Raw genomic sequence first — 27,770 nt, forward strand, 5'->3', positions numbered from 1 at the left:
AATGGAATGGCTATCAATGAGTGTTGGATATTTGTGTACACTGGGTGTAAGTTAGGTCCACGGGTGATGTGTGTGTACACTGAGAGGGGGGATCATCTTGTCATCCGTGTTTGTGTTTGTGGGGACTAGAAAGAGTGGAATCAGACAGACACAGATAGATTTAGGGCATAAAACGTGTTACGGGGAGGGTCGCAAAGGCTTTGCTGTGTTTTCTGTTTATATATTTTGGTGTATTTATTCCCCTTTCAGCCCCTGTGAGCATAAGCAGCTTTGCACCCAGGGAGAGGAAACAAATGAACATTTAATCAGACAGATTGTGTGGTTGTGTGTGTGTGTGTTGGGAATGACATCACCCAAGTATTATCAGACATTTATTTGTATGACCTAAATGTGGTGGCTCTTAGTGTCAATGAACTTCAGAATGTGGGAATGTCCTTAATTGTAAATGTAACGTCAATTTCCGTTGTTATTGATATATTTCGACGAGGAATCTAACTATAATGCCATGTTTTCATTGATGTTGCTTGTTAAATTTTCCAGATAACTATTCCGTTGCCTCTCCCCTGCCCAAGGTTCCATTCCATCACAATCTGCACTTAGGAGTAAAATGATCCACCCCTCAAAAATGTCAGATGGAAGCAATTTAAAAAAAAAAAAATGTTTTTCCCCAAACTTATGGAATCAATCTAATTATCGCTCCTCTGATGTGTATGTGTTTGTTGGGTGTCTGTGTTTACCGTACATACGTTCCTGTGTGTGTGTCTGTACGTGCACACGTGTGGGTAATTGTATATGTGTGTGTGTGTGTGTGTGTGTGTGTGTGTGTGTGTGTGTGTGTGTGTGTGTGTGTGTGTGTGTGTGTGTGTGTGTGTGTGTGTGTGTGTGTGTGTGTGTGTGTGTGTGTGTGTGTGTGTGTGTGTGACTTAACAGTGGGGGTTAGGGGTTTAGTGTCGTGTAAGGCTGCTCATAATCTACTCTAACGTCTGGTCCCCAGGGGCCATATTTTCATTTAGGTTGCCATTACTGACGGTACTGAGTCCTGCTTTAGGAGATTACAGTGCTGTCTGTAGCTGAAGGCAGCAGTGTTTTCCCATCTACCAGACTATACTCAAGCACTCACTTGATGTGCTAACAGTGTTAGCGGAGGCTGGTTTAAAACGTTCATCTCTGGCCTTTATCTTGTAAGCCCCTTTGTGTCTGTGGAAATGTGGATTTTGACACTGTTTTTGAATCCCGAACCATTGGAGATTATTTGCTATCACTGCATTGTACATAGAGCATTCTAGATCTGGTCACACTTCATTTGGGTAGTCCGGTCAGTCCCCTAAACGTGCTCTACAAATGGTCCTATGATCAACAAACTATCTGTTGATAAAGTAACTGCTTTAGGGAGTGACGGGGAGACAGGAGGGATTAGAGGAAGAGTCAGTGAACAGACTGGTGTTGGAACCAGTCCACAGGAACACTGGCAAATTTCAAACCTCAACTGTCAGACGTAAACCTCAACATGAATCCGCTGTTCTTACGAAATAAATAGAAGATGTGATGGGATGGGATGACTTGATGGTGAACTGTTGTTTCATGAATCACTGACGATTCATTAGAATCTCACATGGCAAAAAAAAAAACATTTATTTATAGACACTTAGTCTACAGATTCCGATGAACCCCAATTTGTATTATTTACAGTGCTTGCTCGACAAATTAACTTAGTCACAGAAAGCACACAGCATGATGATAGGGCTAGCACTATTATCATGGATACCAAACGATCCAATCAGAGAGCCTGATGGTTGTGAGCGACTGTCTGTTCCCTGTGACCCCGGTGCTCTTCCCTTTCCCCTCCTCCAACCCCCACTCTGGAACACTCTGCTCTGCTCAGACACATAGTTGCCTAGCAACCCGCAGAGGGAGGAGCCACTCTGAAAACATAGGAACTCAAGAACACCGGGAGAATGAACTCCCACTCCATCCCGGGCATCCCTCTTCCAAAACGAAAATTGGATGCAAATTCACTGTAATTCCCCATCCATGTTTTTCTGAAAGGGGGAATTACACTACACAACAACCTCGTCAGTCCGGTCTCACCCCTTTCATACACACTGGGTCCACGTTAGACATTTTTCTAAATCACATAGACATCCTGTAATTTATCCTATATGCAATTATATGACAAATCCACAGTTGTTTGCAGATAGTGCTAGAATGCTCAAGACATTTAGATTATAGATCTAGGGTAAACACTGTATTTGGATAGGTTATCTGTAGATGCTCTACAGACTATCTACAAACTATTAGTACAATTTCAATGAACTATCTACTAACCCTAACCTTAACCTGTATCATAACCTTAAACTTACCCCTTACCCTAACCTTAACCCTTATTCTAAACCTAACCCTAACCTTAACCTTCGGGAGGATGTGCCCCGTAGTTTGGGACACTGTGGCTGCATCTCAATGGTCTTGCTCGGTAGGTCGATGTCCTCATTGTGGTTTTACAGACGTGTTTAATACGTCTTATTTACACACTTTATTCAAATATTTGTGAAATGCATATTGTTATATTTGGCAGCACTTATTTGTTTTTCCTTCTCCGCCAACCCCATTCGATGCGTGGAACGGATGCGGGGTGGGCCTAGGTCTACATGAGGGTGCTAATTTTTCAAAACTCACTAAAGCTCTGGCGAAGGACGTGAGGCCGATACGTTAAGCTTATTAAAGATCAGCGATACTATCAAGAGCAGTGTGAGGTTTCCTTTTTCCGTCATCTCAATGGTCTAAAATGTCTGCCTAGCCCTTGTCTCCTTCCCTTAATCTGTACTAACATGAACGAACTGGACAGGTGGAAGTGAATTCCCGGTAGGTATAGTCCCACCGTGGTGCTGTCACCTTCTCTGCCTTTGCAGATCAGTGCAGATGAAGTGGAGAGGAGGCTTGGAGAGGAAGCCACATTAGACTATTGAGATACGCCCGGTGCTTTGGGTCCAACCTAGTGGCTCTGCGTTCCATCATCGCCAAGGCAACAGGCTCAGTCTGTGGCCAAGCCTTCACGGCTGAGTGGTCGGCGGCACCGCGGGACACGAGCCCAGGATCTGTCCCTCTCATCTGCACACATGCAGGGCCAGGGTCAGGGATGGCAGCCCGTGAAGGACACTGCGCTGGAGCTGATGATGATGGAGCAGATGATGATGGCACTGGACTGTGGTGTGTGGGTAAGATGTAAAAAGGTGTGTTTGTGTATATGTACAATACCAGTCAAAAGTTTGGACACAGCTACTCATTCAAGGGGCTTTTAGTTATTTGACTATTTTCTACAATAATAGTGAAGACATCAAAACTATGAAATAACACATATGGAATAATGTAGTAACCAAAAAAGTGTCAAACAAATCAAAATATATTTTATATTTGAGATGCTTTAAAGAAAACACCCTTTGCCTTGATGGCAGCTTTGCACATTCTTGAAATTCTTTCAGCCAGCTTCCCCTGGAATGCTTTTCCAACATTTTTGAAGGGGTTCCCACATATGCTGAGCACTTGTTGGCTGCTTTTCCTTCACTCAGCGGTCCAACGCCATTTGTTTAACACTTTATCGGTTTCTACATGATTCCATATGTGTTAATTCATAGTTTTGATGTCTTCACTATTTTTCTACAATGTAAACATGTTTTAAAAAATAAAGAAAGATCCATGAATGAGTAGGTGTGTCCAAACTTTTGACTGGTATTGTGTGTGTGTGTGTATGTTTGAGATGATAGATTATATTTTTAGGGATATGTTGAGGATGTTTATGTGGGATGGCAAGACTATACGGTAGTGGGTTAACGTAAGATAATAGTTTCATGGGATTTGTCGGGAGCTGTGGGCGGTATTGGTTGTGGGGGTTGTACCTGTGTTTATTGGTTGTGAAAGCTGATGAATGGGGGTTAGAGCTGATAAACAGGCCTTATATTCTCCACTGGGGATTAAAACCTGATGGCAGTCGTCCAGAAGTGGAGATGGCACCAACTGTCTCTGGCACTTTCATGCTCTCTGCCCCCTCCTCCTCTTGTCTTTCGCCCTACATCCCCATCTCACTCCCTATTTCCTCTCCTTGATCCCCATTTCTGTCTCTCACACCCCAATGAAAAAATGATATATATTGCAAGATCTCTGTGTGTTGTAGTTTGTAATATTGATGCATTTTGACTTGGGATCTAACTATAATGCCATGTTTTCATTGATGTTGCTTGTTAAATTTTCCAGATAACTATTCCGTTGCCTCTCCCCTGCCCAAGGTTCCATTCCATCACAATCTCCACTTAGGAGTAAAATTACCCCCCCTCCCCTCTTGTCTTTCACCCTCCATCCTCATCTCACTCCCTCTTTCTTCTCCTCGGTCCCCATTTCTGTCTCTCACACCCCAATGATAAAATTATGTATTTTGCAAAATTTATGTGTGTTTTAGTTTGTAATATTGTGTGTGTTTGTTCATGGAAAACGGTGTAGTCAAGGCTCCAGGTGAATCCTCCAGTCACTGTTATGCTTCACTTATGCTGTATCTCAGTCACTGCTAGCTGAACTGGTACAGCATACCTTCCTCTTTTCTCCTCTCTCTTCCTCCATCCCCCTCTTTTCTCCTCTGCCTCTCTCTCTCTCTCTCTCTCTCTTTCCCTCTCTCTCTCTCGCTCTCTTTTTTCTCTCTCTCTCTCTCCATCTCTCTCTCTCTCTCTCTCTCTCTCTCTCTCTCTCTCTCTCTCTCTCTCGCTCTGTCTCTCTCATCCATCCCCCACTACTATCTCTTTTTCATCCTCCCCCACTATCTCTTTTTCATCCTCTCTGTCTCTGTCTCTCTCTCTCCCTCTTGTCTCTAATCACCTGCAGTCAGTGGTCATGCATATCGCAGCTCGTCTCTGATTGGCTGAGCTGGTAGGAGTCTATTCTGATGTGTCACACACGTACCACAACAGCAGGATAGAACCTCCCTCCCTCCCTCCCTCCCTCCCTCCCCCTCCCTCCCCCTCCCCCTCCCTCCCCCTCCCTCCCTCCCTCCCTCCCTCCCTCCCTCCCTCCCTCCCTCCCTCCCTCCCTCTCTCTCTCTCTCTCTCCCTCTCTCTCTTTCTACCTCTCTTTCTCCTGCACACACACACACTCTCACACTCACACATACGCCAAAGCTGACACTGCAGCAGAAAAACAGGCCGGCAGGATTTCTACCCGGCTGTAGCGTAGCGTCAGAGAGGGACTCTATTGGCTGAGAGAGAGAAGGACGGTCTTCGTGGTTGCTCTGTCGAGGAGTACCCGACCAGAGGCAACGGGCTGTGTGTGTGTTAATGTGTTAGGTCCGTGTGTGTGTGAGCACCGCAGCAGGAGCAGCAGCACTGCAGATGCTGACTGAGTCCGGGGCTCGGCTCAACGCCTCATCCTCCCCTCCCCCTTGGAGCATCGACGTGGAAAAGAGGATCCATCGCTCTCAACCTCTGTGTGTGTGTCAGTGAACGTGTGTGTGTGTGTCAGTGAACGTGTGTGTGTGTCAGTGAACGTGTGTGTGTGTGTCAGTGAACGTGTGTGTGTGTCAGTGAACGTGTGTGTGGGTGTCAGTGAACGTGTGTGTGGGTGTCAGTGAACGTGTGTGTGTGTGTCAGTGAACGTGTGTGTGGGTGTCAGTGTAAAAGCAGAGCTGGTGTGTCATCCACTGCTCTGCCAGCGTATCCGTGTCGTCGGCCCTCTCCCTGTCCCAGAATGCTTCGCTCTGCGCCCCTGTGCTGAGGCGGCGTTGGGCAGTATGGGCGCTGCGCTGGCCGGGACCCCCCCCACGGATCTAAGCTGCCCCACCGGGACGGGCGCACACCGCACCCCTGCTGATGGGCGAGGACACTGACACCACCCGAACGCTCAACCACGGCTTCCTCCGAGACCACAACTATGTGACTGAAGGTAATTGCATTTTGAATTTTTTTATTTATTAAACTAGGCAAGTCAGTTAAGAAAAAATTCTTATTTACATTGACGGCCTACCGGGGAACAGTGGGTTAACTGCCTTGTTCAGGTGCAGAACGACATATTTTTACCATGTCAGCTCAGAGATTCGATCCATTAACCTTTCGGTTACTGGCCCAACGCTCTAAGCACTAGGCTACCTGCCGCCCCAGGTAAGAGAGAGGGGAAGGGTTCAGTGTGCGCGTGTATGTGTATGTATGCCTGTGATCTAAATGTTGTATGTTTTGTGTGTGTGTCTGTTTTACGACTCTTTATGTAAGTTTATGTGTGTGTGAGAGAACGATTTATTTTTTGTTATTATAGGATGGATCTCTAATCTTTTATAAGAGGATTTATGATATTTCATACAAGTGAAAGTCACTTATAGTTACTATAGTAGACCTAAACAGGGCCTGGAGCACTTCTCTCTCTCTGCTCTTTTCTTTTGTACTAATCTCTTTAAAATACAATATTTTCCCTCTATTCTCTCCTCCCTCTCTCCTGTCATCCCTCTCCATCCTTTAGCTCGGATCTCTCCTTTATTTATCGCCCTCTCTCTCTCTCTCTCTCTCTCTCTCTCTCTCTCTCTCTCTCTCTCTCTCTCTCTCTCTCTCTCTCGTCCCTCTGTGGCTGTGTCAGTAAGTGATACTGTTCAAGGCCACACCTTTACCATCAGAGCTCTGAGTCTGCCTATGTGTGTGGGTACAGTATGTTTGTGTGTGCAGGTTGGTGACTCTTTGTATCTGTGCATTGTACATAGAGTACATGCATATCTGCAAGTGACTCATTTGTTTCTTTTGGTCAAAAATGAAAGCACACCAGACGTTTTTACTGAAATCTAACATTATTGTATTCCATGCATCCAAGTCCCCTCTGACACATTTAGCTCTAAACCCCCACGCACTCTCTCTCTCTCTCTCTCTCTCTCTCTCTCTCTCTCTCTCTCTCTGTCTCTGTCTCTGTCTCTGTCTCTCTCTCTCTCTCTCTCTCTCTCTCTGTCTCTGTCTCTCTCTCTCTCTCTCTCTCTCTCTCTCTCTCTCTCTCTCTCTCTCTCTGTCTCTCTGTCTCTCTCTCTCTCTCTCTCTCTCTCTCTCTCTCTCTCTCTCTCTCTCTCTCTGTCTCTCTCTCTCTCTCTCTCTCTCTCTCTCTCTCTCTCTCTCTCTCTGTCTCTCTCTCTCTCTCTCTCTCTCTCTCTCTCTCTCTCTCTCTCTCTCTCTCTCTCTCTCTCTCTCTCTCTGTCTCTCTCTGTCTCTGTCTCTCTCTCTCTCTCTCTCTCTCTCTCTCTCTCTCTCTCTCTCTGTCTCTCTCTCTCTCTCTCTCTCTCTCTCTCTCTCTCTCTCTCTCTCTCTCTCTCTCTCTGTCTCTGTCTCTCTCTCTCTCTCTCTCTCTCTCTCTCTCTCTCTCTCTCTGTCTCTCTCTCTCTCTCTCTCTCTCTCTCTCTCTCTCTCTCTCTCTGTCTCTCTCTCTCTTTCTCTCTCTCTCTCTCGTTGTTGTTGAGTGTGCGTGGGCGGGCACCTGACCGTCGAGTGACGTGCGTCAGAACAGAGGAGGAAGTTGTCTGTGTTTCATCATGGTATCAGAGTTCAGGATTAATCTTCCAATATCCCTCTGTACTCCTGTTAATCTGAACTATACACTGCTAATCTGGCGGGAACACTGGGCTGTTTTCACACTGCAACATTGTTCAGCAGCATGACTCTGAGAGGCAGAGATTATAATTCCAGACTGTTAAGGGGTCGTGAGCCTTGCATGTCCCCGTCTAGATAATCCCATTACATCCTGCGTTTCTTTCTGTTGCTTATATAATTTTGTTTACACCGGACTGTGTGTGTGTTAGTGTGTATGAATGAACAATGTCTCATACAGGAGTGTGTGTAATACTACTGCCTCTGAAATACTTATTTCTCTGTGTGTGAATGGATACTGAATACCGTACCTTGTCTTTAACGAGGGTGTGTGTGGAACGTGTTTTCCATTGAATGCGCTCTGTCTTCCATACATCATCCAACCATCACCATGGAAACTGAACAGGAAGATAAACACGGTGGGTTTGGAGTGGCCTTGGGTGATTGACAGGTTAGCCCCGCCCTCTAATAATAGCCAAATGAATTAATCAAATCACAGCCAGTCACTGATTATTCACAGAGAATCGCTGATGAGCAGAAATTCAGGCCTACGTGACTCCTATCCAGACAAAGAGGTGTAATGTATTAGCGGGACCATTCACCTAGTCCTCAAGCATACATCATAGTATTTGCGTACTATGATGGTAATATGGTATGTCTCTGAAAATCTTCAAGAGAAGAGAGTTTTATATATTATGGCGTATTATATATTATGGCGGTTTAGTATCTTTGGAGTGTAGAAATGAGTGTAGAAACACAGGAATGAACAGATCCCGTAGTCCCAGGAGGATTAGGATGTTGAATGTCCCGGTATACAATGTGCTTCAGCATCATCCCCCTCCTCATCCACCCGACTCCATCTCTCCACTTCCCCCGGTCTTCCTCCCATCTAACCCTCTTTCGTCTATCCCTCCACCCCCTCTCTATTCTTCTCCTGACGTTACTCATTACATAGGCTCGTGATGAACAATTAACAGAACGATATTGGTCCCTATTCAATAACTTTTTGTGTGTGTGTGTGTGTGTGCAGGGCTCCACATTTTTTTGTAGTAGTGTTTGTGTTTTTCTGTCTGTTACTGTATATACAGTATGTGTTTGTGTGTATGTCTATCTTTTAGTGTGTGTGTTTGCCGTACGTGTGTGTGTATGTATGTGTGCACACACAGCAGTGTATCTGTAGCAATGTCAGGATCGAGGCCTCTCCAGTCTCCAGGGGTTTTCTGCCCTAGGCGCAAAGAGGGGAGGATATTTCACCCCCTCACACTTTCCCCCTGTCCCACTCCCCTTCTGCCTCTCCTCCTGCCCTATAGAGTTTTTCCCTCTCCTCTCCTCTCCTCTCCTCTCCTCTCCTCTCCTCTCCTCTCCTCTCCTCTCCTCCTCCTCTCCTCCCTCTCCTCTCCCTCTCCTCCCTCCTCCCTCTCCTCTCCTCTCCTCTCCTCTCCTCTCCTGGCCTGTCCTCTCCTCTCCTCTCCTCTCCTGTCCTGGCCTGTCCTCTCTTCTCCTGTCCTTTGGCTGTGGTGCCAGGACAGTGGCGGTCGGATGGTGAAACAGACATGTTAATGATAATAAAATCACCAATGATCACAAAACCATGACAATGTGCATGATTTGTTTGAATCAGTCACTACAGTACTAACAATGTCACCATTACTTTCATAGTAGTGCAGATGAAGGAAAGTAGACACTTTAGACAATTGAGATGCACCACAAGTCAAACTCCCTCCCTCCCTCCCTCCCTCTGCCCCCCTCTTGCAGGGCTGCTCGTGGCTTTTGCCTGAAGAGCCCCGCCCCACCAGGCCCCGCCTCCTCCCCTCTCCCGGACTCCTCCCCCAGGATGTTGAACCCCATCCAGGTCCTGTGCTCCGACATCACTTCCCTCTCCCTGGAGCCCGAGCCGTTTGCCTCTTACACTGAAGGTGTGTTTATACTGTATACCGTATAAATGAATGACCAATGAATCACTTATTCAGATACATCGAGACCCAGAGCACTGTGTGTGTGTGCGTGCTTGTGTGAGTAAGTCTATATGTCCGTCTGTGTGTGTCTTTGTGTGAGTGTGTGTACGAGGGACTGTCTATTTGTCCATCTGTGTGAATATATGTGGGACTGTTTGTGTCGAGTGTGTGATTGTGTGTGTGTCTCTGTGTGCATCTGTCTATGTGAGTGTATGTATCTCAGCGTGTGTGTGTGTATGTGTGTGTGTGTGTGTGTGCGTGCGTGCGTGTCATTGATTTCCTGAAATAGAGTTTGACCAGACGAACTCCAGTCTCACAGAGGACGTGTCTTTTCCTACACTCATTATCGCTGGAGTCAGTGCTGTAGGGCAGAGGACTATTCCTGAACACACTTATCTATCCATTTCTCATGGGGATATTAGACAATAGACAGTATATGATGAATTATGAGATGCGTATCTATGGATAATATGGATTCGGTATAGATACGGTATAGTTTTGACATAGAATCTAATCCTTGACATGTATAGGGGCTATATGAGTATATACTGTAGATATATGACATATCAGAGCTCTCCTCTCTCTCTCTGTCTCTGTCTCTCTCTCTCTCTCTCTCTCGTGCTAATAAATCGTTTCCATAACCAAGCATCTCCCTCTTTATTTTGGAGGGTGATGGAGTGTATGTGGACAGACACTTACAAACACACAGCCCCGCCCACACACACATGTCCCCTGGTGGGTGTCGGGTTTGACCATGCTGTTAAGAGAGTGGTATTGGCAGTAATGTTTACCCAGACCAGAGATTGCTATAATTGGAACAGTAGGACGCCCCATCCTCCCCTCGCCCCCCCCAAAAAACGGACTACCTACCCTCCTTATCGACCCTTCAGCACTTTGTGTCCGTGTTGGTGTGTGAGTCACAGTGTGTGCATTTGTGCTTATGTGTTGTTGTGTGAAAAGTATCTCATGATTTGGTCCTGGGGGCTGAGATTAGTGTGTGAAGGACACGTGTGTTCTTATGTGTTACTTTTGTGAAGGACATGTCCATTAGAGTGCACGTTTGGATGTAACAGAGGAGGCTGGTGGGAGGAGCTTCACCACCGTTCCAATCATTCCAGCCATTACAATGACCCCGTCCTCCGACACCTCTTCCTACCAGCCCCCACTGGTATGTCTGTGTGTGTACGGGGACAATGCTTGCTTGTGTATGTGCTCAGAGTGTTGTTAGGCGACGAGTCGGTCAGCACGGCCACTGTACCAGTGTTCTGGATCTCTGGGTCGGTGGGTCCTGATGGTAATTGAATGGGAGACCAGGCCTGCTATGACACCACAGGACACATCCACTCAGCTTCCCACTGCGCCACAGAGCCGTGATATGGACTCTGCAGGGACTCTGCACGGGGCGGGAATCTCTGCTTGGACCAACAGTGCTACTGCGGTGCACTTCCGTAGGGTCGGTGATGTGTGTCGCAGTGGTGAGAGAGAGAGAAAGTGCTCCATACTCCATCTAGCTACTGTATGTCTGCTCTCTGGTGATGCCTAGACGAGCTCCATGTGCGTGTGCTTGGAGAAACTGTGTGTGCGCGCGTGTCGCGTGCCTTGATGTGTGTGCTCTGAGATATATGGGCGTGAGACCTACTGCGCATGTTCTGTGAGGTCTGGGTGTCCTGCGCGTGCGCGTGCGTGTGCGTGTGCGTGTGCGTGTGTGTGTGTGTGTGTGTGTGTGTGTGTGTGTGTGTGTGTGTGTGTGTGTGTGGGGGGAGGCCCGTGCAGTGAGTTGCTGCGACGGCGCTCCAGATTTAATTTGGGCTGTTTGTGGGCTAGGTACGGCAGGCCCATTATGTCCCCCAGATTGATGATTCCTGCTTCCCCTGCTACTGTCTTCCTCTCCTACCAGGCTGCTGATGCTAGAGCCAGAACACTTCAGCCTGTTGCCATGGCAACCCCATGCACGAGAAATCCCCCCGCTCCTCCAGTCCTACACTCCCCTGTGCACACACACACAAACACGCAAACACAAACACGCAAACACAAACACGCACGCACATTGCCTGACAAACAGTGGAGCAGAGAGAGAGAGAGGGAGTGAGAGAGACAGAGAGAGAGAGGGAGACAGAGAGAGAGAAACAGAGAGAGAGAGGGAGCAAGCGAGAGAGACAGAGAGAGAGAGGGAGTGAGAGAGACAGAGAGAGAGAGAGAGAGGGAGCGAGAGAGACAGAGAGAGAGAGAGAGGGAGCGAGCGAGAGAGACAGAGAGAGAGAGAGAGAGACAGAGAGAGAAACAGAGAGAGAGAGGGAGCAAGCGAGAGAGACAGAGAGAGAGAGACAGAGAGAGAGAGGGAGAGGGAGCGAGCGAGAGAGACAGAGAGAGAGAGAGAGAGACAGAGAGAGAAACAGTGAGAGAGAGGGAGCAAGCAAGAGAGACAGAGAGAGAGAGAGAGACAGAGAGAGAGAGGGAGCAAGCTAAAGAGAGACAGAGAGAGAGAGACAGAGAGAGAGGGAGCAAGCGAGAGAGACAGAGAGACAGAGAGAGAGAGAGAGAGAGAGAGCGAGAGAGAGACAGAGACAGAGACAGAGACAGAGACAGAGAGAGAGAGAGGGAGGGAGCGAGAGAGACAGAGAGAGAGAGAGCGAGGGAGATAATTATTTTCATAACAGCAGTTCTGTTATTATTATCAATACTATGATTTATAGACACTTTACTAATGGTTAATGGTTTATACACCGTTTATAAGCAGACCTCCTAATAAAAAAAAAAGACCTATTATCAATAGAACCAGTTAGGCTGTGTGCACCCTCAGTGGGGTCGGCTCTATCCGGATGCATCCGTTTTTTTAGGGGAAATGGAACGCGAGCCTGTGACGCGACTTCCGCTTCTGGGCGTTAACAAGGCGACACTCCGTCTTAACTCCTCCTCCACATCCACTGGATTGGTTGAACAGTGTAGAAGACAACCTTCCTTTTCTTTTTCTCGTCAGGCCATTCAAACTGAATCAGGCTTTCCACTGACTGTGAATACCACTGTAATCTAATGTCCGATTGAATCAGTCAGCGGTAAGTAAGAGATGCTTTCTGACAGGAAGGTCCCTGTCTGCTACAGCAGGCCTTCTCCTCCTCAGACTGGCCTGTAGTATCCCTGAAAGACACTGTGACGGTTAGTGGAGTTCGGAGGGTTAGGAGAGTTCACGTAGCAACATTCGCTGTTCACTGTTCAGTTTCTAGCTGGGCATCAGTGTTGTCGCAGTGTGTCAGAAGCAAGCTTGGATAATAACACCTGTGTCTGATTGTGAGATTGTCTGTGTGTGGGTGTGTATTTGTGTGTGGGTGGGTTTAGTTCAATTTTCATTTCTATTCATTTATGTCGCTACTTGCTGCACTGTTGGGTGATGCTGCTTTACAGTGCCAGCTGATAATGAACAATTCATTATGGTGAATGTTTATCTTCGTTCTGTTTGCTTATAGCTACTCTTTCTCTCCCTTCTCCATTCTCTCTCCCTCCCATCTCTCCCCATCTCTTTCTCTCTCCCTCTCTCTTTCCCATCTGCAGCTGATATCATCTCCACTGTAGAGTTCAACCACACTGGAGAACTCCTGGCCACAGGGGATAAGGGGGGGCGAGTGGTCATCTTCCAGAGGGAACCTGAGGTAGGTGCACACACACATACAGCCACCCACGCAGACCTGGCACTGGGTGTGTTCATTCGGGGTTCGGGTCAGTTTTTAAGCAACTTCGTGAAATAACTACAGTTCAGATTGAATGGACCCCAGCACTACGCTACATGCGCGCGTGTGTGTGTGTGTTGGATCTAACTCTCTCTTTCTCTCTCTGTCTCGCTGCAGTGTAAGACAGAGCCGTACTCCCAGGGAGAGTATAATGTCTACAGCACATTCCAGAGCCACGAGCCGGAGTTTGATTACCTTAAGAGTCTGGAGATCGAGGAGAAGATCAACAAGATACGATGGCTGCCTCAGCAGAACGCCGCCCACTTCCTCCTTTCCACCAATGGTAAGGGACCTCTGCCTTAGCACCAGGAAGCTATTAGAATGTTAGTGTAATAGCTTTGCAATATCATCCATACATTGTCAATGTAATTCCCATATGACCTGCTTCATACACTGGTAGATGGTCATAGTCTACATTGAATCTACCTATCCCTCTAGCTTTTTAACTGACCACAAATGAGATGATTTGAAACATATGATAGTTGATTGCTGTGTCTGTCTCTCAAATTAGATGGTTTGAGGCATATGATTGGTGAATTATCCTGTGTCAAACAAGGCTGTTTGAGGCATATGCTAGGTTCATTGTGCTGTCGGTCCCTCAGATAAGACGTCTGAGGCACATGATTGGCTGATTGCCCTGTCTGTCTCTTAGATAAGGCTATTGAAGTAGTATGATTGGTGTATTGTGCTGTCTGTCTGTCTATCAGATAAGACCATTAAGCTATGGAAGGTGAGTGAGCGGGACAAGAGGCCTGAAGGCTACAACCTGAAGGATGAGGAGGGCAGGATAAAGGACCTCTCCACTGTCACCTCACTACAGGTAGACTCATCTTATTTTCTCATCGTATCTATCTATCTATCTATCTATCTATCTATCTATCTATCTATCTATCTATCTATCTATCTATCTATCTATCTATCTATCTATCTATCTATCGTTATCATGTCACCCTGGACCTTTCTTTCTTTCTCATACTATTGTATCTACAGTGCCTTGCAAAAATATTCACCCCGTTGGTGTTTTTCCTATTTTGTTGCATTACAACCTGTAATTTAAATAGGTTTTTATTTTTATTTCATGTAACGGACATACACAAAATAGTCCAAATTGGTGAAGTGAAAATAAAAAATGTACTTGTTTTAAAAAAAGAAAAAAAAGTGGTGCATATGTATTCACTCCCTTTGCTATGAAGCCCCTAAATAAGATCTGGTGCAACCAATTACCTTCAGAAGTCACATAATTAGTTAAATGAAGTCCACCTGTGTGCAATCTAAGTGTCACATGATCTAAGTATATACAGTGAGGGAAAAAAAGTATTTGATCCCTTGCTGATTTTGTACGTTTGCCCACTGACAAAGAAATGATCAGTCTATCATTTTAATGGTAGGTTTATTTGAACAGTGAGAGACAGAATAACAACAAAAGAATCCAGAAAAATGCATGTAAAAAATGTTATAAATTGATTTCCATTTAATGAGGGAAATATGTATTTGACCCCCACTCAATCAGAAAGATTTCTGGCTACCAGGTGTCTTTTATACAGGTAACGAGCTGAGATTAGGAGCACACTCTTAAAGGGAATGCTCCTAATCTCAGATTGTTACCTGTATAAAAGACACCTGTCCACAGAAGCAATCAATCAATCAGATTCCAAACTCTCCACCATGGCCAAGACCAAAGAGCTCTCCAAGGATGTCAGGGACAAGATTGTAGACCTACACAAGGCTGGAATGGGCTACAAGAACATCGTCAAGCAGCTTGATGAGAAGGTGACAACAGTTGGTGCGATTATTCACAAATGGAAGGAACACAAAAGAACTGTCAATCTCCCTCGGCCTGGGGCTCCATGCAAGATCTCACCTTGTGGAGTTGCAATGATGATGAGAACGGTGAGGAATCAGCCCAGAACTACACGGGACAATATTGTCAATGATCTCAAGGCAGCTGGGACCTTAGTCGCCAAGAAAACATTTGGTAACACACTACGCCGTGAAGGATTGAAATCCCGCAGCGCCCGCAAGGTCCACCTGCTCAAGAAAGCACATATACATGCCCGTCTGAAGTTTGCCAATGAACATCTGAATGATTCAGAGGACAACTGGGTGAAAGTGTTGTGGTCAGATGAAACCAAAATGGAGCTCTTTGGCATCAACTCAACTCGCCGTGTTTGGAGGAGGAGGAATGCTGCCTATGGCCCCAAGAACACCATCCCTACCGTCAAACATGGAGGTGGAAAAATTATGCTTTGGGGGTGTTTTTCTGCTAAGGGGACAGGACAACTTCACCGCATCAAAGAGACGATGGACGGGGCCATGTACCGTCAAATCTTGGGTGAGAACCTCCTTCCCTCAGCCAGAGCATTGAAAATGGATCGTGGATGGGTATTCCAGCATGGCAATGACCCAAAACACATGGCCAAGCCAACAAAGGAGTGGCTTAAGAAGAAGCACATTAAGGTCCTGGAGTGGCCTAGCCAGTCTCCAGACCTTAATCCCAAAGAAAATCTGTGGAGGGAGCTGAAAGTTCGAGTTGCCAAACGTCAGCCTCGAAACATTAATGACTTGGAGAAGATCTGCAAAGAGGAGTAGGACAAAATCCCTCCTGAGATGTGTGCAAACCTGGTGGCCAACTACAAGAAATGTCTGACCTCTGTGATTGCCAACAAGGGTTTTGCCACCAAGTACTAAGTCATGTTTTGCAAAGGGGTCAAATACTTATTTCCCACATTAAAATGCAAATCAATTTATATCATTTTTGACATGAGTTTTTCTGGATTTTGTTGTTGTTATTCTGTCTCTCACTGTTCAAATAAACCTACCATTAAAATGATAGACTAACAATTTCTTTGTCAGTGAGCAAATACTTTTTTCTCTCACTGTATACACCTGTTCTGAAACGCCCCAGAGTTTGCAACACCACTAAGCAAGGAGCACTATGAAGACCAAGCTCTCCAAACATATCAGGGACAAAGTTGTGGTGAAGTACAGATCAGGGTCGGGTTATAAAAAATATCTAAAACTTCCCACGGAGCCCCATTAAATCCATTATTAAAAGATGGAAAGAATATGGCACCACAACGAACCTGCCAAGAGAGGGCCTCCCACCAAAACTCACAGACCAGGCAAAGAGGGCGTTAATCAGAGGCAACAAAGAGACCAAAGATTACCCTGAAGGAGCTGCAAAGCTCCACAGCGGAGATTGGAGTATGGAGATGGTACTCTGGTCAGATGAGACCAACATTTTGCTTTTTGGCCATCAAGGAATACGCTATGTCTGGCGCGAACCCAACAACTCTCATCACCCTGAGAACACCATCCATGATGCTGCCACCACCATGCTGTGGGGATGTTTTTCATCAGCAGGGACTGGGAAACTGGTCAGAATTGAAGGAATGATGGATGGCGCTAAGTACAGGGAAAATTTTGAGGGAAACCTGTTTCCAGAGATTTGAGACTGGGATGAAGGGTCACCTTCCAGCAGGACAATGACCCTAAGCATTCTGCTAAAGCAACACTGAGAGTGGTTTAAGGGGAAACATTTAAATGTCTTGGAATGGCCTTGTCAAAACCCAGACCTCAATCCAATTGAGAATCTGTGGTATGACTTAAAGATTGCTGTACACCAGCAGAACCCATCCAACTTGAGGGAGCTGGAGCAGTTTTGCCTTGAAGAATGGGCAAAAATCCCAGTGGCTAGATGTGCCAAGTTTATAAAGACATACCCCAAGAGACTTGTAGCTGTAATTGCTGCAAAAGGTGGCTCTACAAAGTATTAACTTTGGGGGATTGAATAGTTACGCACGCTCAGGTTTTCTATATTTTGCATCTTCAAAGTGGTAGACTTGTTGTGTGAAATCAAATGATGCAAACCCCCCAAAAATCTATTTTAATTCCAGGTGGTAAGGCAACAGAATAGGAAAAAGGCCAAGGGGGTGAATACTTTCGCAAGCCACTGTATGTTCTGTATCTATGTTATGTCTGTGTTACATGCACACACACACACGTACACACACAAATACAGACATGTATGCACACACACACACTCACTCACACACACACGCACGCATTCTAGGTTGGACAGCATAAGTAGGTCAGTGGTGCGTTTATAAAAGTGGGTCATTGGCACAAGGTTTATGTATGTTTGTCTGCTTGGCAACAGTAAATACTGCCAGCTGTTATGGCCAGAGAAAATAACAGACTATCGTTTTCTCCACAAGTGATAATATTACATTTTTACAGGTATTCCTAATGGTTATATCTCTGTGGTTTTCCATTTGTGCTCTCTTTAAAGATACAATTATTTCAAAGCTCCCATTATGGACAAATCTTGATTCTATGAATGTAAAACCTTATTTGATCTCATAATTTGAGTCTACTCACCACATAGTACATTTCTCTGTGTTTTCAGACTGTATCTTCTGTGTTGTGTTTTCAGGCTGTATCTCCTGTGTTGTGTTTTCAGACTGTATCTTCTGTGTTGTGTTTTCAGGCTGTATCTTCTGTGTTGTGTTTTCAGGCTGTATCTTCTGTGTTGTGTTTTCAGGCTGTATCTTCTGTGTTGTGTTTTCAGACTGTATCTTCTGTGTTGTGTTTTCAGGCTGTATCTTCTGTGTTGTGTTTTCAGGCTGTATCTTCTGTGTTGTGTTTTCAGACTGTATCTTCTGTGTTGTGTTTTCAGGCTGTATCTTCTGTGTTGTGTTTTCAGGCTGTATCTTCTGTGTTGTGTTTTCAGACTGTATCTTCTGTGTTGTGTTTTCAGGCTGTATCTTCTGTGTTGTGTTTTCAGGCTGTATCTTCTGTGTTGTGTTTTCAGACTGTATCTTCTGTGTTGTGTTTTCAGACTGTATCTTCTGTGTTGTGTTTTCAGACTGTATCTTCTGTGTTGTGTTTTCAGGCTGTATCTTCTGTGTTGTGTTTTCAGGCTGTATCTTCTGTGTTGTGTTTTCAGGCTGTATCTTCTGTGTTGTGTTTTCAGGCTGTATCTTCTGTGTTGTGTTTTCAGACTGTATCTTCTGTGTTGTGTTTTCTGACTGTATCTTCTGTGTTGTGTTTTCAGACTGTATCTTCTGTGTTGTGTTTTCTGACTGTATCTTCTGTGCTCTGCCTAGGTGCCGGTGTTGAAGCCCATGGATCTGATGGTGGAGGTGAGTCCTCGGCGTGTGTTTGCCAACGCCCACACCTACCACGTCAACTCCATCTCCGTCAACTCCGACCACGAGACCTACATGTCAGCTGACGACCTGAGGATCAACCTTTGGCATCTGGGCATCACTGACCGCAGCTTCAGTATCCTTTAGATCAGACAATTGGTCAAAACGCACACACACACACACACACACACACACACACACACACACACACACACACACACACACACACACACACACACACACACACACAGATTCCAACCAAACACACACAGATTCCAACCAAACACACACAGTGATGTGGGGGAGGGGAACGGTTGCCGAGGAGTGAAAATGCAGCTTAATGAATTATTAAAACTGTTCCATGAATATTTCACCCCTTTTCTGGATTATAGTGCGGCTGAATAGAACACACACACACTCCTCGCCCCAGACCAGGATTTGCGTTGGTACAATTCAGATACATTTGAGATTATCCTCCCACTACCTCTATAGGTGTGTATGTGTGTAATAGTATATACATTGATATCAGTGTGTTTATGCATATCATTTTGAATATGTACTGCATGTACAGTACCAGTCAAAAGTTTTAGAACACCTACTCATTCAAGGGTTTTTCTTTATTCTTACTCTTTTCTACATTGTAGAATAATAGTGAAGACATCAACACTATGAAATAACACATAAGGAATCATGTAGTAAGCAAAAAACATGTTAAACTAATCAAAATATATTTTAGATGTTAAATTCTTCAAAGTAACCACCATTTGCCTTGATGACATCTTTGCACACTCTTGGCATTCTCTCAACCACCTTCACCTGGACTGCTTTTCCAACAGTCTTGAAGGAGTTCCCACATATGCTGAGCACTTGTTGGCTGCTTTTCCTTCACTCTGCAGTCCAACTCATCCCAAACCACCTCATATGGGTTGAGCTCGGGTGATTGTGGAGGCCAGGTCATCTGATGCAGCACTCCGTCACTCTTTTTGATTGGTCAAGTAGCCCTTACACAGCCTGGAGGTGTGTTGGGTCATTGTCCTGTTGATAAACAAATTATAGTCCCACTAAGCGCAAACCAGATGGGATAGCGCATCGCTGCAGAATGCTGTGGGAGCCATGCTGGTTAAGTGTGCCTTGATGTTTTTTACGACTGCACTTGAAGAAACTTTCAAAGTTCTTGAAATTTTCCGGATTGATTGACCTTCATGTCTTAAAGTAATGATGGACTGTCGTTTCTCTTTGCTTATTTGAGCTGTTCTTGCCATAATATGGATTTGGTCTTGTACCAAATAGGGCTATCTTCTGTATACCACCCCTACCTTGTCACAGCCCAACAGATTGGCTCAAACAAAATTCCGCAAATGAACTTTTAACAAGGCAGACCTGTTAATTGCAGGTGACTACCTCATTCCAGGTGACAACCTCATGAAGCTGGTTGAGAGAATGCCAAGAGTGTGCAAAGCTTTCATCAAGGCAAAGGCTGGCTACATTGAAGAATCTCAACTATAAAATATATTTAGATTTGTTGAACAATTGTTTGGTTACTTTATGATTCCATATGTGATATTTGTAGAAAAAAGTAAAAATAAAGAAAAACCCTTGACTGAGTAGATTTGACGGGTACTGTATGTGTACTATGTTTTTAATCAAACACAAACACACAAAATCAAATTAGTATGTATGCTGTATTATATTGTATATTTTAAACTGGGTGTTTTGAGCCCTGAATGCTGATTGGCTGACAGCCGTGGTATATCAGAACGTATACCACGGGTATGACAAATAATTTATTTTACAGCTCTAAGTTGGTAGCCAGTTTATAATAGCAATAAGGCACCTTGGGGTTTTGTGGTATACGGCCAATATACCACGGCTAAGGGCCTGTATCCAGGCGCTCCGCATTGCGGCATGCATAAGAACAGCCCTTAGCTGTGGTATATTGGCCATATACCACACCCCCTCATGCTTTATTGCTTAATTGTTTAATTATTATCACAATGTGTGTGTATACAGTACTATCTGCTGTAGTTCTGAGCCCCTGTGCCCCAGACATTGTGGACATTAAGCCAGTGAACATGGAGGATCTGACAGAGGTGATAACAGCAGCAGAGTTCCACCCTCACCACTGTAACCTGTTGGTCTATAGCAGCAGTAAGGGAACTCTACGGCTCTGTGACATGAGAGAGGCCGCACTGTGTGACAAACACTCCAAACGTGAGTACTCACACACACAGACATAGACATACAGACAGACACGGCCTACCATCAGACATACACACACATTTTGTTCTTCTATCCTTGTGGGGACCTAAAATTGATTTCCATTCAAAATGAACTCTAACCCGTAACGCAAACCCTAGCCCTAAACCTAACCCTAATTCTAACCCTAAACCTAACCCCTAAGCTTAAAATAGACGTTGACCTCATGGGAACATGGGAAATGTCCCCACTAGGGACAACAAGGATAGTAAATTATTTTACAATCCTTGTTGGTGCTTTTAGGTCCCCACAAAGATAGAAGAACCAACCAACACACACACACACACACACACACACACACACACACACACACACACACACACACACACACACACACACACACACACACACACACACACACACACACACACACACACACACACACACACACACACACACACACACACACACCAGGAAAAGTAGCTGCTGCTTTTGCAACAGCTAATGGGGATCCTAATAAAATACATTAACAAAAGGTCTCGGTATGCAATGCACTCAAGAGTACAGAAAGCACCTCTTTCTCCAAACAGCTAGGCTGCCCACGACAGCTGTAACAGAGCCCTACCAAGCCAACTGCTTCGCCTTAGTTTTTGGCAGACCTGCAATCTGGAGGCCGCACGCACGCCTGCCCGCACGCACGCACACACACACACACTACCCCCACCTCTACCCCCAAACACTCACCCCCCTCTCCTCTCCTCCTCTAGTGTTTGAGGAGCCGGAGGACCCCAGTAACCGCTCTTTCTTCTCTGAAATCATCTCGTCTGTGTCGGACGTGAAGTTCAGCCACAGCGGGCGCTACCTGCTGACCAGAGACTACCTCACCGCCAAGGTGTGGGACCTCAACATGGAGAACAAGCCCCTGGAGATATATCAAGTGAGGATCCCAACTTCACTATCAGCAGACAGTATACTATTACTATCACAGAGACATAGACAGTATACTATTACTATCACAGAGACAGTATACTATTACTATCACAGAGAGAGTATGCTATTACTATCACAGAGACAGTATGCTATTACTATCACAGAGACATAGACAGTATACTATTACTATCACAGAGACAGTATGCTATTACTATCAGAGACAGCATAGTATTACTATCACAGAGACAGTATGCTATTACTATCACAGAGACATAGACAGTATACTATTACTATCACAGAGACAGTATGCTATTACTATCAGAGACAGCATAGTATTACTATCACAGAGATATAGACAGTTTACTATTACTATCACAGAGACATTATGCTATTACTATCACAGAGACAGTATGCTATTACTATCACAGAGATATAGACACTATACTATTACTATCACAGAGACAGTATGCTATTACTATCACAGAGATATAGACACTATACTATTACTATCACAGAGACAGTATGCTATTACCATCACAGAGATATAGACACTATACTATTACTATCAGAGAGACTGCATACTATTACTATCACAGAGACATAGACAGTATACTATTACTATCACAGAGACAGTATACTATTACTATCACAGAGACAGTATGCTATTACTATCACAGAGATATAGACACTATACTATTACTATCAGAGAGACAGCATACTATTACTATCGCAGAGACAGTATAGTATTACTATCACAGAGACAGAGACAGTATACTATTACTATCAGAGAGACAGCATACTATTACTATCACAGAGACAGTATAGTATTACTATCACAGAGACATAGACAGTATACTATTACTATCACAGAGACAGTATGCTATTACTATCAAAGACAGCATAGTATTACTATCACAGAGATATAGACAGTTTACTATTACTATCACAGAGACAGTATGCTATTACTATCACAGAGACAGTATGCTATTACTATCACAGAGATATAGACACTATACTATTACTATCACAGAGACAGTATGCTATTACTATCACAGAGATATAGACACTATACTATTACTATCGCAGAGACAGTATGCTATTAATATCACAGACACAGTATATTATTACTATCACAGAGACATAGACAGTATACTATTACTATCACAGAGACAGTATACTATTACTATCACAGAGACAGTATACTATTACTATCACAGAGACAGTATACTATTACTATCACAGAGACAGTATGCTATTACTATCACAGAGATATAGACACTATACTATTACTATCACAGAGACAGTATGCTATTACTATCACAGAGACATAGACAGTATACTATTACTATCACAGAGACATAGACAGTATACTATTACTATCACAGAGACAGTATACTATTACTATCACAGAGACAGTATGCTATTACTATCACAGAGACAGTATGCTATTACTATCACAGAGACATAGACAGTATACTATTACTATCACAGAGACAGTATGCTATTACTATCAGAGACAGCATAGTATTACTATCACAGAGATATAGACAGTTTACTATTACTATCACAGAGACATTATGCTATTACTATCACAGAGACAGTATGCTATTACTATCACAGAGATATAGACACTATACTATTACTATCACAGAGACAGTATGCTATTACTATCACAGAGATATAGACACTATACTATTACTATCACAGAGACAGTATGCTATTACTATCACAGAGATATAGACACTATACTATTACTATCAGAGAGACTGCATACTATTACTATCGCAGAGACAGTATGCTATTACTATCACAGAGACAGTATAGTATTACTATCACAGAGACATAGACAGTATACTATTACTATCACAGAGACATTATGCTATTACTATCACAGAGACAGTATGCTATTACTATCACAGAGCTATAGACACTATACTATTACTATCAGAGAGACTGCATACTATTACTATCGCAGAGACAGTATGCTATTACTATCACAGAGACAGCATAGTATTACTATCACAGAGATATAGACAGTTTACTATTACTATCACAGAGACATTATGCTATTACTATCACAGAGACAGTATGCTATTACTATCACAGAGATATAGACACTATACTATTACTATCACAGAGACAGTATGCTATTACTATCACAGAGATATAGACACTATACTATTACTATCACAGAGACAGTATGCTATTACTATCACAGAGATATAGACACTATACTATTACTATCAGAGAGCCTGCATACTATTACTATCGCAGAGACAGTATGCTATTACTATCATAGAGACAGTATAGTATTACTATCACAGAGAAATAGACAGTATACTATTACTATCACAGAGACAGTATACTATTACTATCACAGAGACAGTATACTATTACTATCACAGAGACAGTATGCTATTACTATCACAGAGATATAGACACTATACTATTACTATCAGAGAGACAGCATACTATTACTATCGCAGAGACAGTATAGTATTACTATCACAGAGACAGAGACAGTATACTATTACTATCAGAGAGACAGCATACTATTACTATCACAGAGACAGTATAGTATTACTATCACAGAGACATAGACAGTATACTATTACTATCACAGAGACAGTATACTATTACTATCACAGAGACAGTATACTATTACTATCACAGAGACAGTATGCTATTACTATCACAGAGACAGTATGCTATTACTATCACAGAGACATAGACACTATACTATTACTATCAGAGAGACAGCATACTATTACTATCGCAGAGACAGTATGCTATTACTATCACAGAGACAGTATAGTATTACTATCACAGAGACATAGACAGTAAACTATTACTATCACAGAGACAGTATACTATTACTATCACAGAGACAGTATACTATTACTATCACAGAGACAGTATAGTATTACTATCACAGAGACATAGACAGTAAACTATTACTATCACAGAGACACTATACTATTACTATCACAGAGACAGTATGCTATTACTATCACAGAGATATAGACACTATACTATTACTATCACAGAGACAGTATACTATTACTATCACAGAGACAGTATGCTATTACTATCACAGAGATATAGACACTATACTATTACTATCAGAGAGACAGCATACTATTATTATCACAGAGACAGTATGCTATTACTATCACAGAGACAGTATAATATTACTATCACAGAGATATATACACTATACTATTACTATCACAGAGACAGTATGCTATTACTATCACAGAGATATAGACACTATACTATTACTATCACAGAGACAGTATACTATTACTATGACAGAGACAGTATGCTATTACTATCACAGAGATATAGACACTATACTATTACTATCAGAGAGACAGCATACTATTACTATCACAGAGACAGTATAGTATTACTATCACAGAGACAGAGACAGTATACTATTACTATCAGAGAGACAGCATACTATTACTATCACAGAGACAGTATAGTATTACTATCAGAGACATAGACAGTATACTATTACTATCACAGAGACAGTATGCTATTACTATCAGAGAGACAGCATAGTATTACTATCACAGAGATATAGACACTATACTATTACTATCAGAGAGACAGCATACTATTACTATCACAGAGACAGTATACTATTACTATCACAGAGACAGTATACTATTACTATCACAGAGACAGTATAGTATTACTATCACAGAGACATAGACAGTATACTATTACAGATACATTAACCTAATGTAGCAGGCGTAAAATAAACGGCTGAAACTAGATCCCCTACATACTAGTCTTGACGAGAAGAGAAAAAACTGAGCCGGGGGTTCTTTTCTGCACTGTTCAACCAATCCAGTAAATGTGGAGAAGGAGTTAAGATGGATTGCCGCCTTGTTAACGTCCAAAAGCAGAAATCACGTCACAGGCTCTCTTTCCAGAGACTACAGAGACGTAGACAGTGTGTGTACTGTTACTATTAGCATATACAGTAAAGCGATGCGAGTGTGTGTGCGAAGCAGACGTGGGTCAAATATGTATTGACGTATTATTAGGATTGTGGAAACTGTCGAATAAGCCACACGTTGATGTCCGTTCGGAGCTCAAGTTGCTGGGCTCTCGTATGCATGTGTTTCGCATGTGTGTGTAGCGTGTGCTACACATGTTTAGCCTCTGGGCCTGAATGTCAATACCTCTATACATACATACTGTCTACTACCACTCACGTTGCTGATAGCAACTTCCTTGAGGAAAAGTTGTACTTACTATGACTGTGATATGTGGTTGTCTCGCCTAGTTCCCTTAAGATGACTAGCTGTAGGTCAACCTGAATGAGAGCCTCTGCTAAATGACTAACATTGGAAATACACGGTGTATGTAACATCTGTACATGTTGTGTATGATACACGTGTTCCTGTATGTTCAGTGTGTGTTTAGCATGATTAAGGAAATAATGAGTGCACATGATACGTGTGTAGTGTGTCTATAGGTGTGGGCGTGTTGTGTGCCCGCGTAGTGTGTGTGTGCCCGCGTAGTGTGTGTGTGCGTGCGGGTGAGGCATGCTCTGCTGTGCAGTCAGGAGTGGGTGGTTAAGATGCGCTGGTGCTATTTATAGCCAGGAGCTCCACTCATAAACTGCACTGGGAGAGGAGGAGGGGGGGGGGGGATACCTTACTGAGACCTACCCATATCTGCAATGCAGCAAGGAGACAGAGAGAGAGGTGGGAGATGGGTGGGAATGAGGGACTCTCAAACACTGTATTTCCTAATTTGGCTGTGTTTAGTCAGGTATTCCCTCCATTGAAATGAATTGGGAAAGGGAGGGGAGGGAGAGAGAATGAGGGGGAGACAAAAATACTAAAAGGTCCAAAAGGAAAGAAATGGGGGTGGAGAGGGGTGGGTTGTCAGGGGAGAGAACAGGCAATGTTCACTTTAACACAACATATTTTCATCGGTCAGCGAGAACGGTATGGAAACAAACATGTCAATATGGTTTGATTTACAACCAAACTGTCACCATGGTTTGATTTACAACCAAACTGTCACCATGGTTTGGTCGTAGAGGGATTGACCATGAATTGACCGTTGGCCCTATGCAGAGAATCCATTAAGCTTAGTATGTATAAAGATATCATTGTACATTTCACGCCCTTGCATCACCATGCACAGAGAGACAGAGGGAGAGAGTGTGTGTGTCCGTGTCCCCTAAATGGATTCGGTTACAACGTGGTTCAGTAGTTCTCCACATTCTCAGAATGAATATCCTGTGTTAACATTAGTTGACAGAGCTATGTCTGTGTGAGTACTATGCCGTGGATTCTGTGTCCGGTCTGTGTGTGCGTGTGTCTGTGTTGGCTGTGAGCGGTTTGTTGATTAAATCTTGGTGTGTGTTCCTGCAGGTGCATGATTACCTCCGCAGCAAGCTGTGCTCCCTTTATGAGAACGACTGCATCTTTGACAAGTTTGAGTGTGCCTGGAACGGCTCAGACAGGTAGGCGAAGAGTGTGTGTGTTTTTTTTAATGTTTGTTGCCCTTGCCGTTTTTACTACCCCTTTAATCGTTCAGGGAGTGAATGTGTGTGCACTTTGTGTTCAGAGTGCATGAGGGCAGAATTGGGCTTCTAGAGTCTTTTCTATCCATCCCCCTCTCCCAGTGTGATCATGACGGGGGCCTACAACAACTTCTTCCGGATGTTTGACCGGAACACAAAGCGTGACGTGACCCTGGAGGCGTCCAGGGAGAGCAGTAAGCCCCGGGCCGTTCTCAAGCCTCGCCGCGTCTGCCAGGGTGGGAAACGTCGCAAGGATGACATCAGCGTGGACAGCCTGGACTTCACCAAGAAGATCCTGCACACGGCCTGGCACCCCACGGAGAACATCATCGCCATCGCTGCCACCAACAACCTGTACATCTTCCAGGACAAATTCAACTAGGAGATGCACGGCCGAGAGAGGGAAAGCGCAGGAGGCTGGAGACAGACACACACACTCCAGACGACAGGGCGCTATTGTGGAGACACACTCCAGAGTGCTCAGTCCCTGCCTCCCACACTTCCAACTAATGAAGTCCCCCCTCCCCTGAAATACTGGATGGACCCACCTCGCCCTAGGGCCAAACAGGGGGAGCTGAGTTACCCAATGAGAATGATGTTGGTTTATGGTTTCTCTTAGTCTTAATCATGGATGTGTTGACCTCTGGATTGTGGCTGATCTGATTGTGTTTGTTTCGCTA

At 44.1% G+C, this 27,770-nt stretch overlaps 1 protein-coding gene across 2 annotated transcripts; it reads left to right on the forward strand.

Annotated features, from left to right (window-relative positions):
* Positions 1-5,119: 5,119 nt before the first annotated feature.
* Positions 5,120-27,611, forward strand: LOC118376338 (serine/threonine-protein phosphatase 2A 55 kDa regulatory subunit B gamma isoform). Of its 2 annotated transcripts, none has more exons than XM_052507977.1 (9): positions 5,120-5,916; positions 13,085-13,182; positions 13,378-13,543; positions 13,968-14,080; positions 18,369-18,546; positions 20,457-20,621; positions 21,374-21,543; positions 26,939-27,030; positions 27,193-27,611. In XM_052507977.1, the coding sequence occupies exons 1-9, from the start codon at positions 5,844-5,846 to the stop codon at positions 27,470-27,472; spliced, it is 1,335 nt and encodes a 444-aa protein (XP_052363937.1). In that variant the 5' UTR covers positions 5,120-5,843; the 3' UTR covers positions 27,473-27,611. The 2 variants fall into 2 exon arrangements, with proteins under 2 accessions (XP_052363937.1, XP_052363926.1); XM_052507966.1 differs by lacking the exon at positions 5,120-5,916 and adding an exon at positions 10,745-11,013.
* The last annotated feature ends 159 nt before the right edge of the window (positions 27,612-27,770 follow it).

This window comes from Oncorhynchus keta, chromosome 4 (genome assembly GCF_023373465.1).
Source record: "Oncorhynchus keta strain PuntledgeMale-10-30-2019 chromosome 4, Oket_V2, whole genome shotgun sequence".
NCBI lineage: Eukaryota > Metazoa > Chordata > Actinopteri > Salmoniformes > Salmonidae > Oncorhynchus > Oncorhynchus keta.

Coding starts and splice junctions, on each gene's coding strand:
- LOC118376338 (XM_052507966.1), top strand. CDS start 10,830: ATGGTAATTGAATGGGAGACCAGGCCTGCTATGACACCACAGGACACA. Junction 11,014..13,084: donor CGGTGATGTGTGTCGCAGTG/GTGAGAGAGAGA, acceptor TCCCATCTGCAG/CTGATATCATCTCCACTGTA. Junction 20,622..21,373: donor GTGTGACAAACACTCCAAAC/GTGAGTACTCAC, acceptor CTCCTCCTCTAG/TGTTTGAGGAGCCGGAGGAC.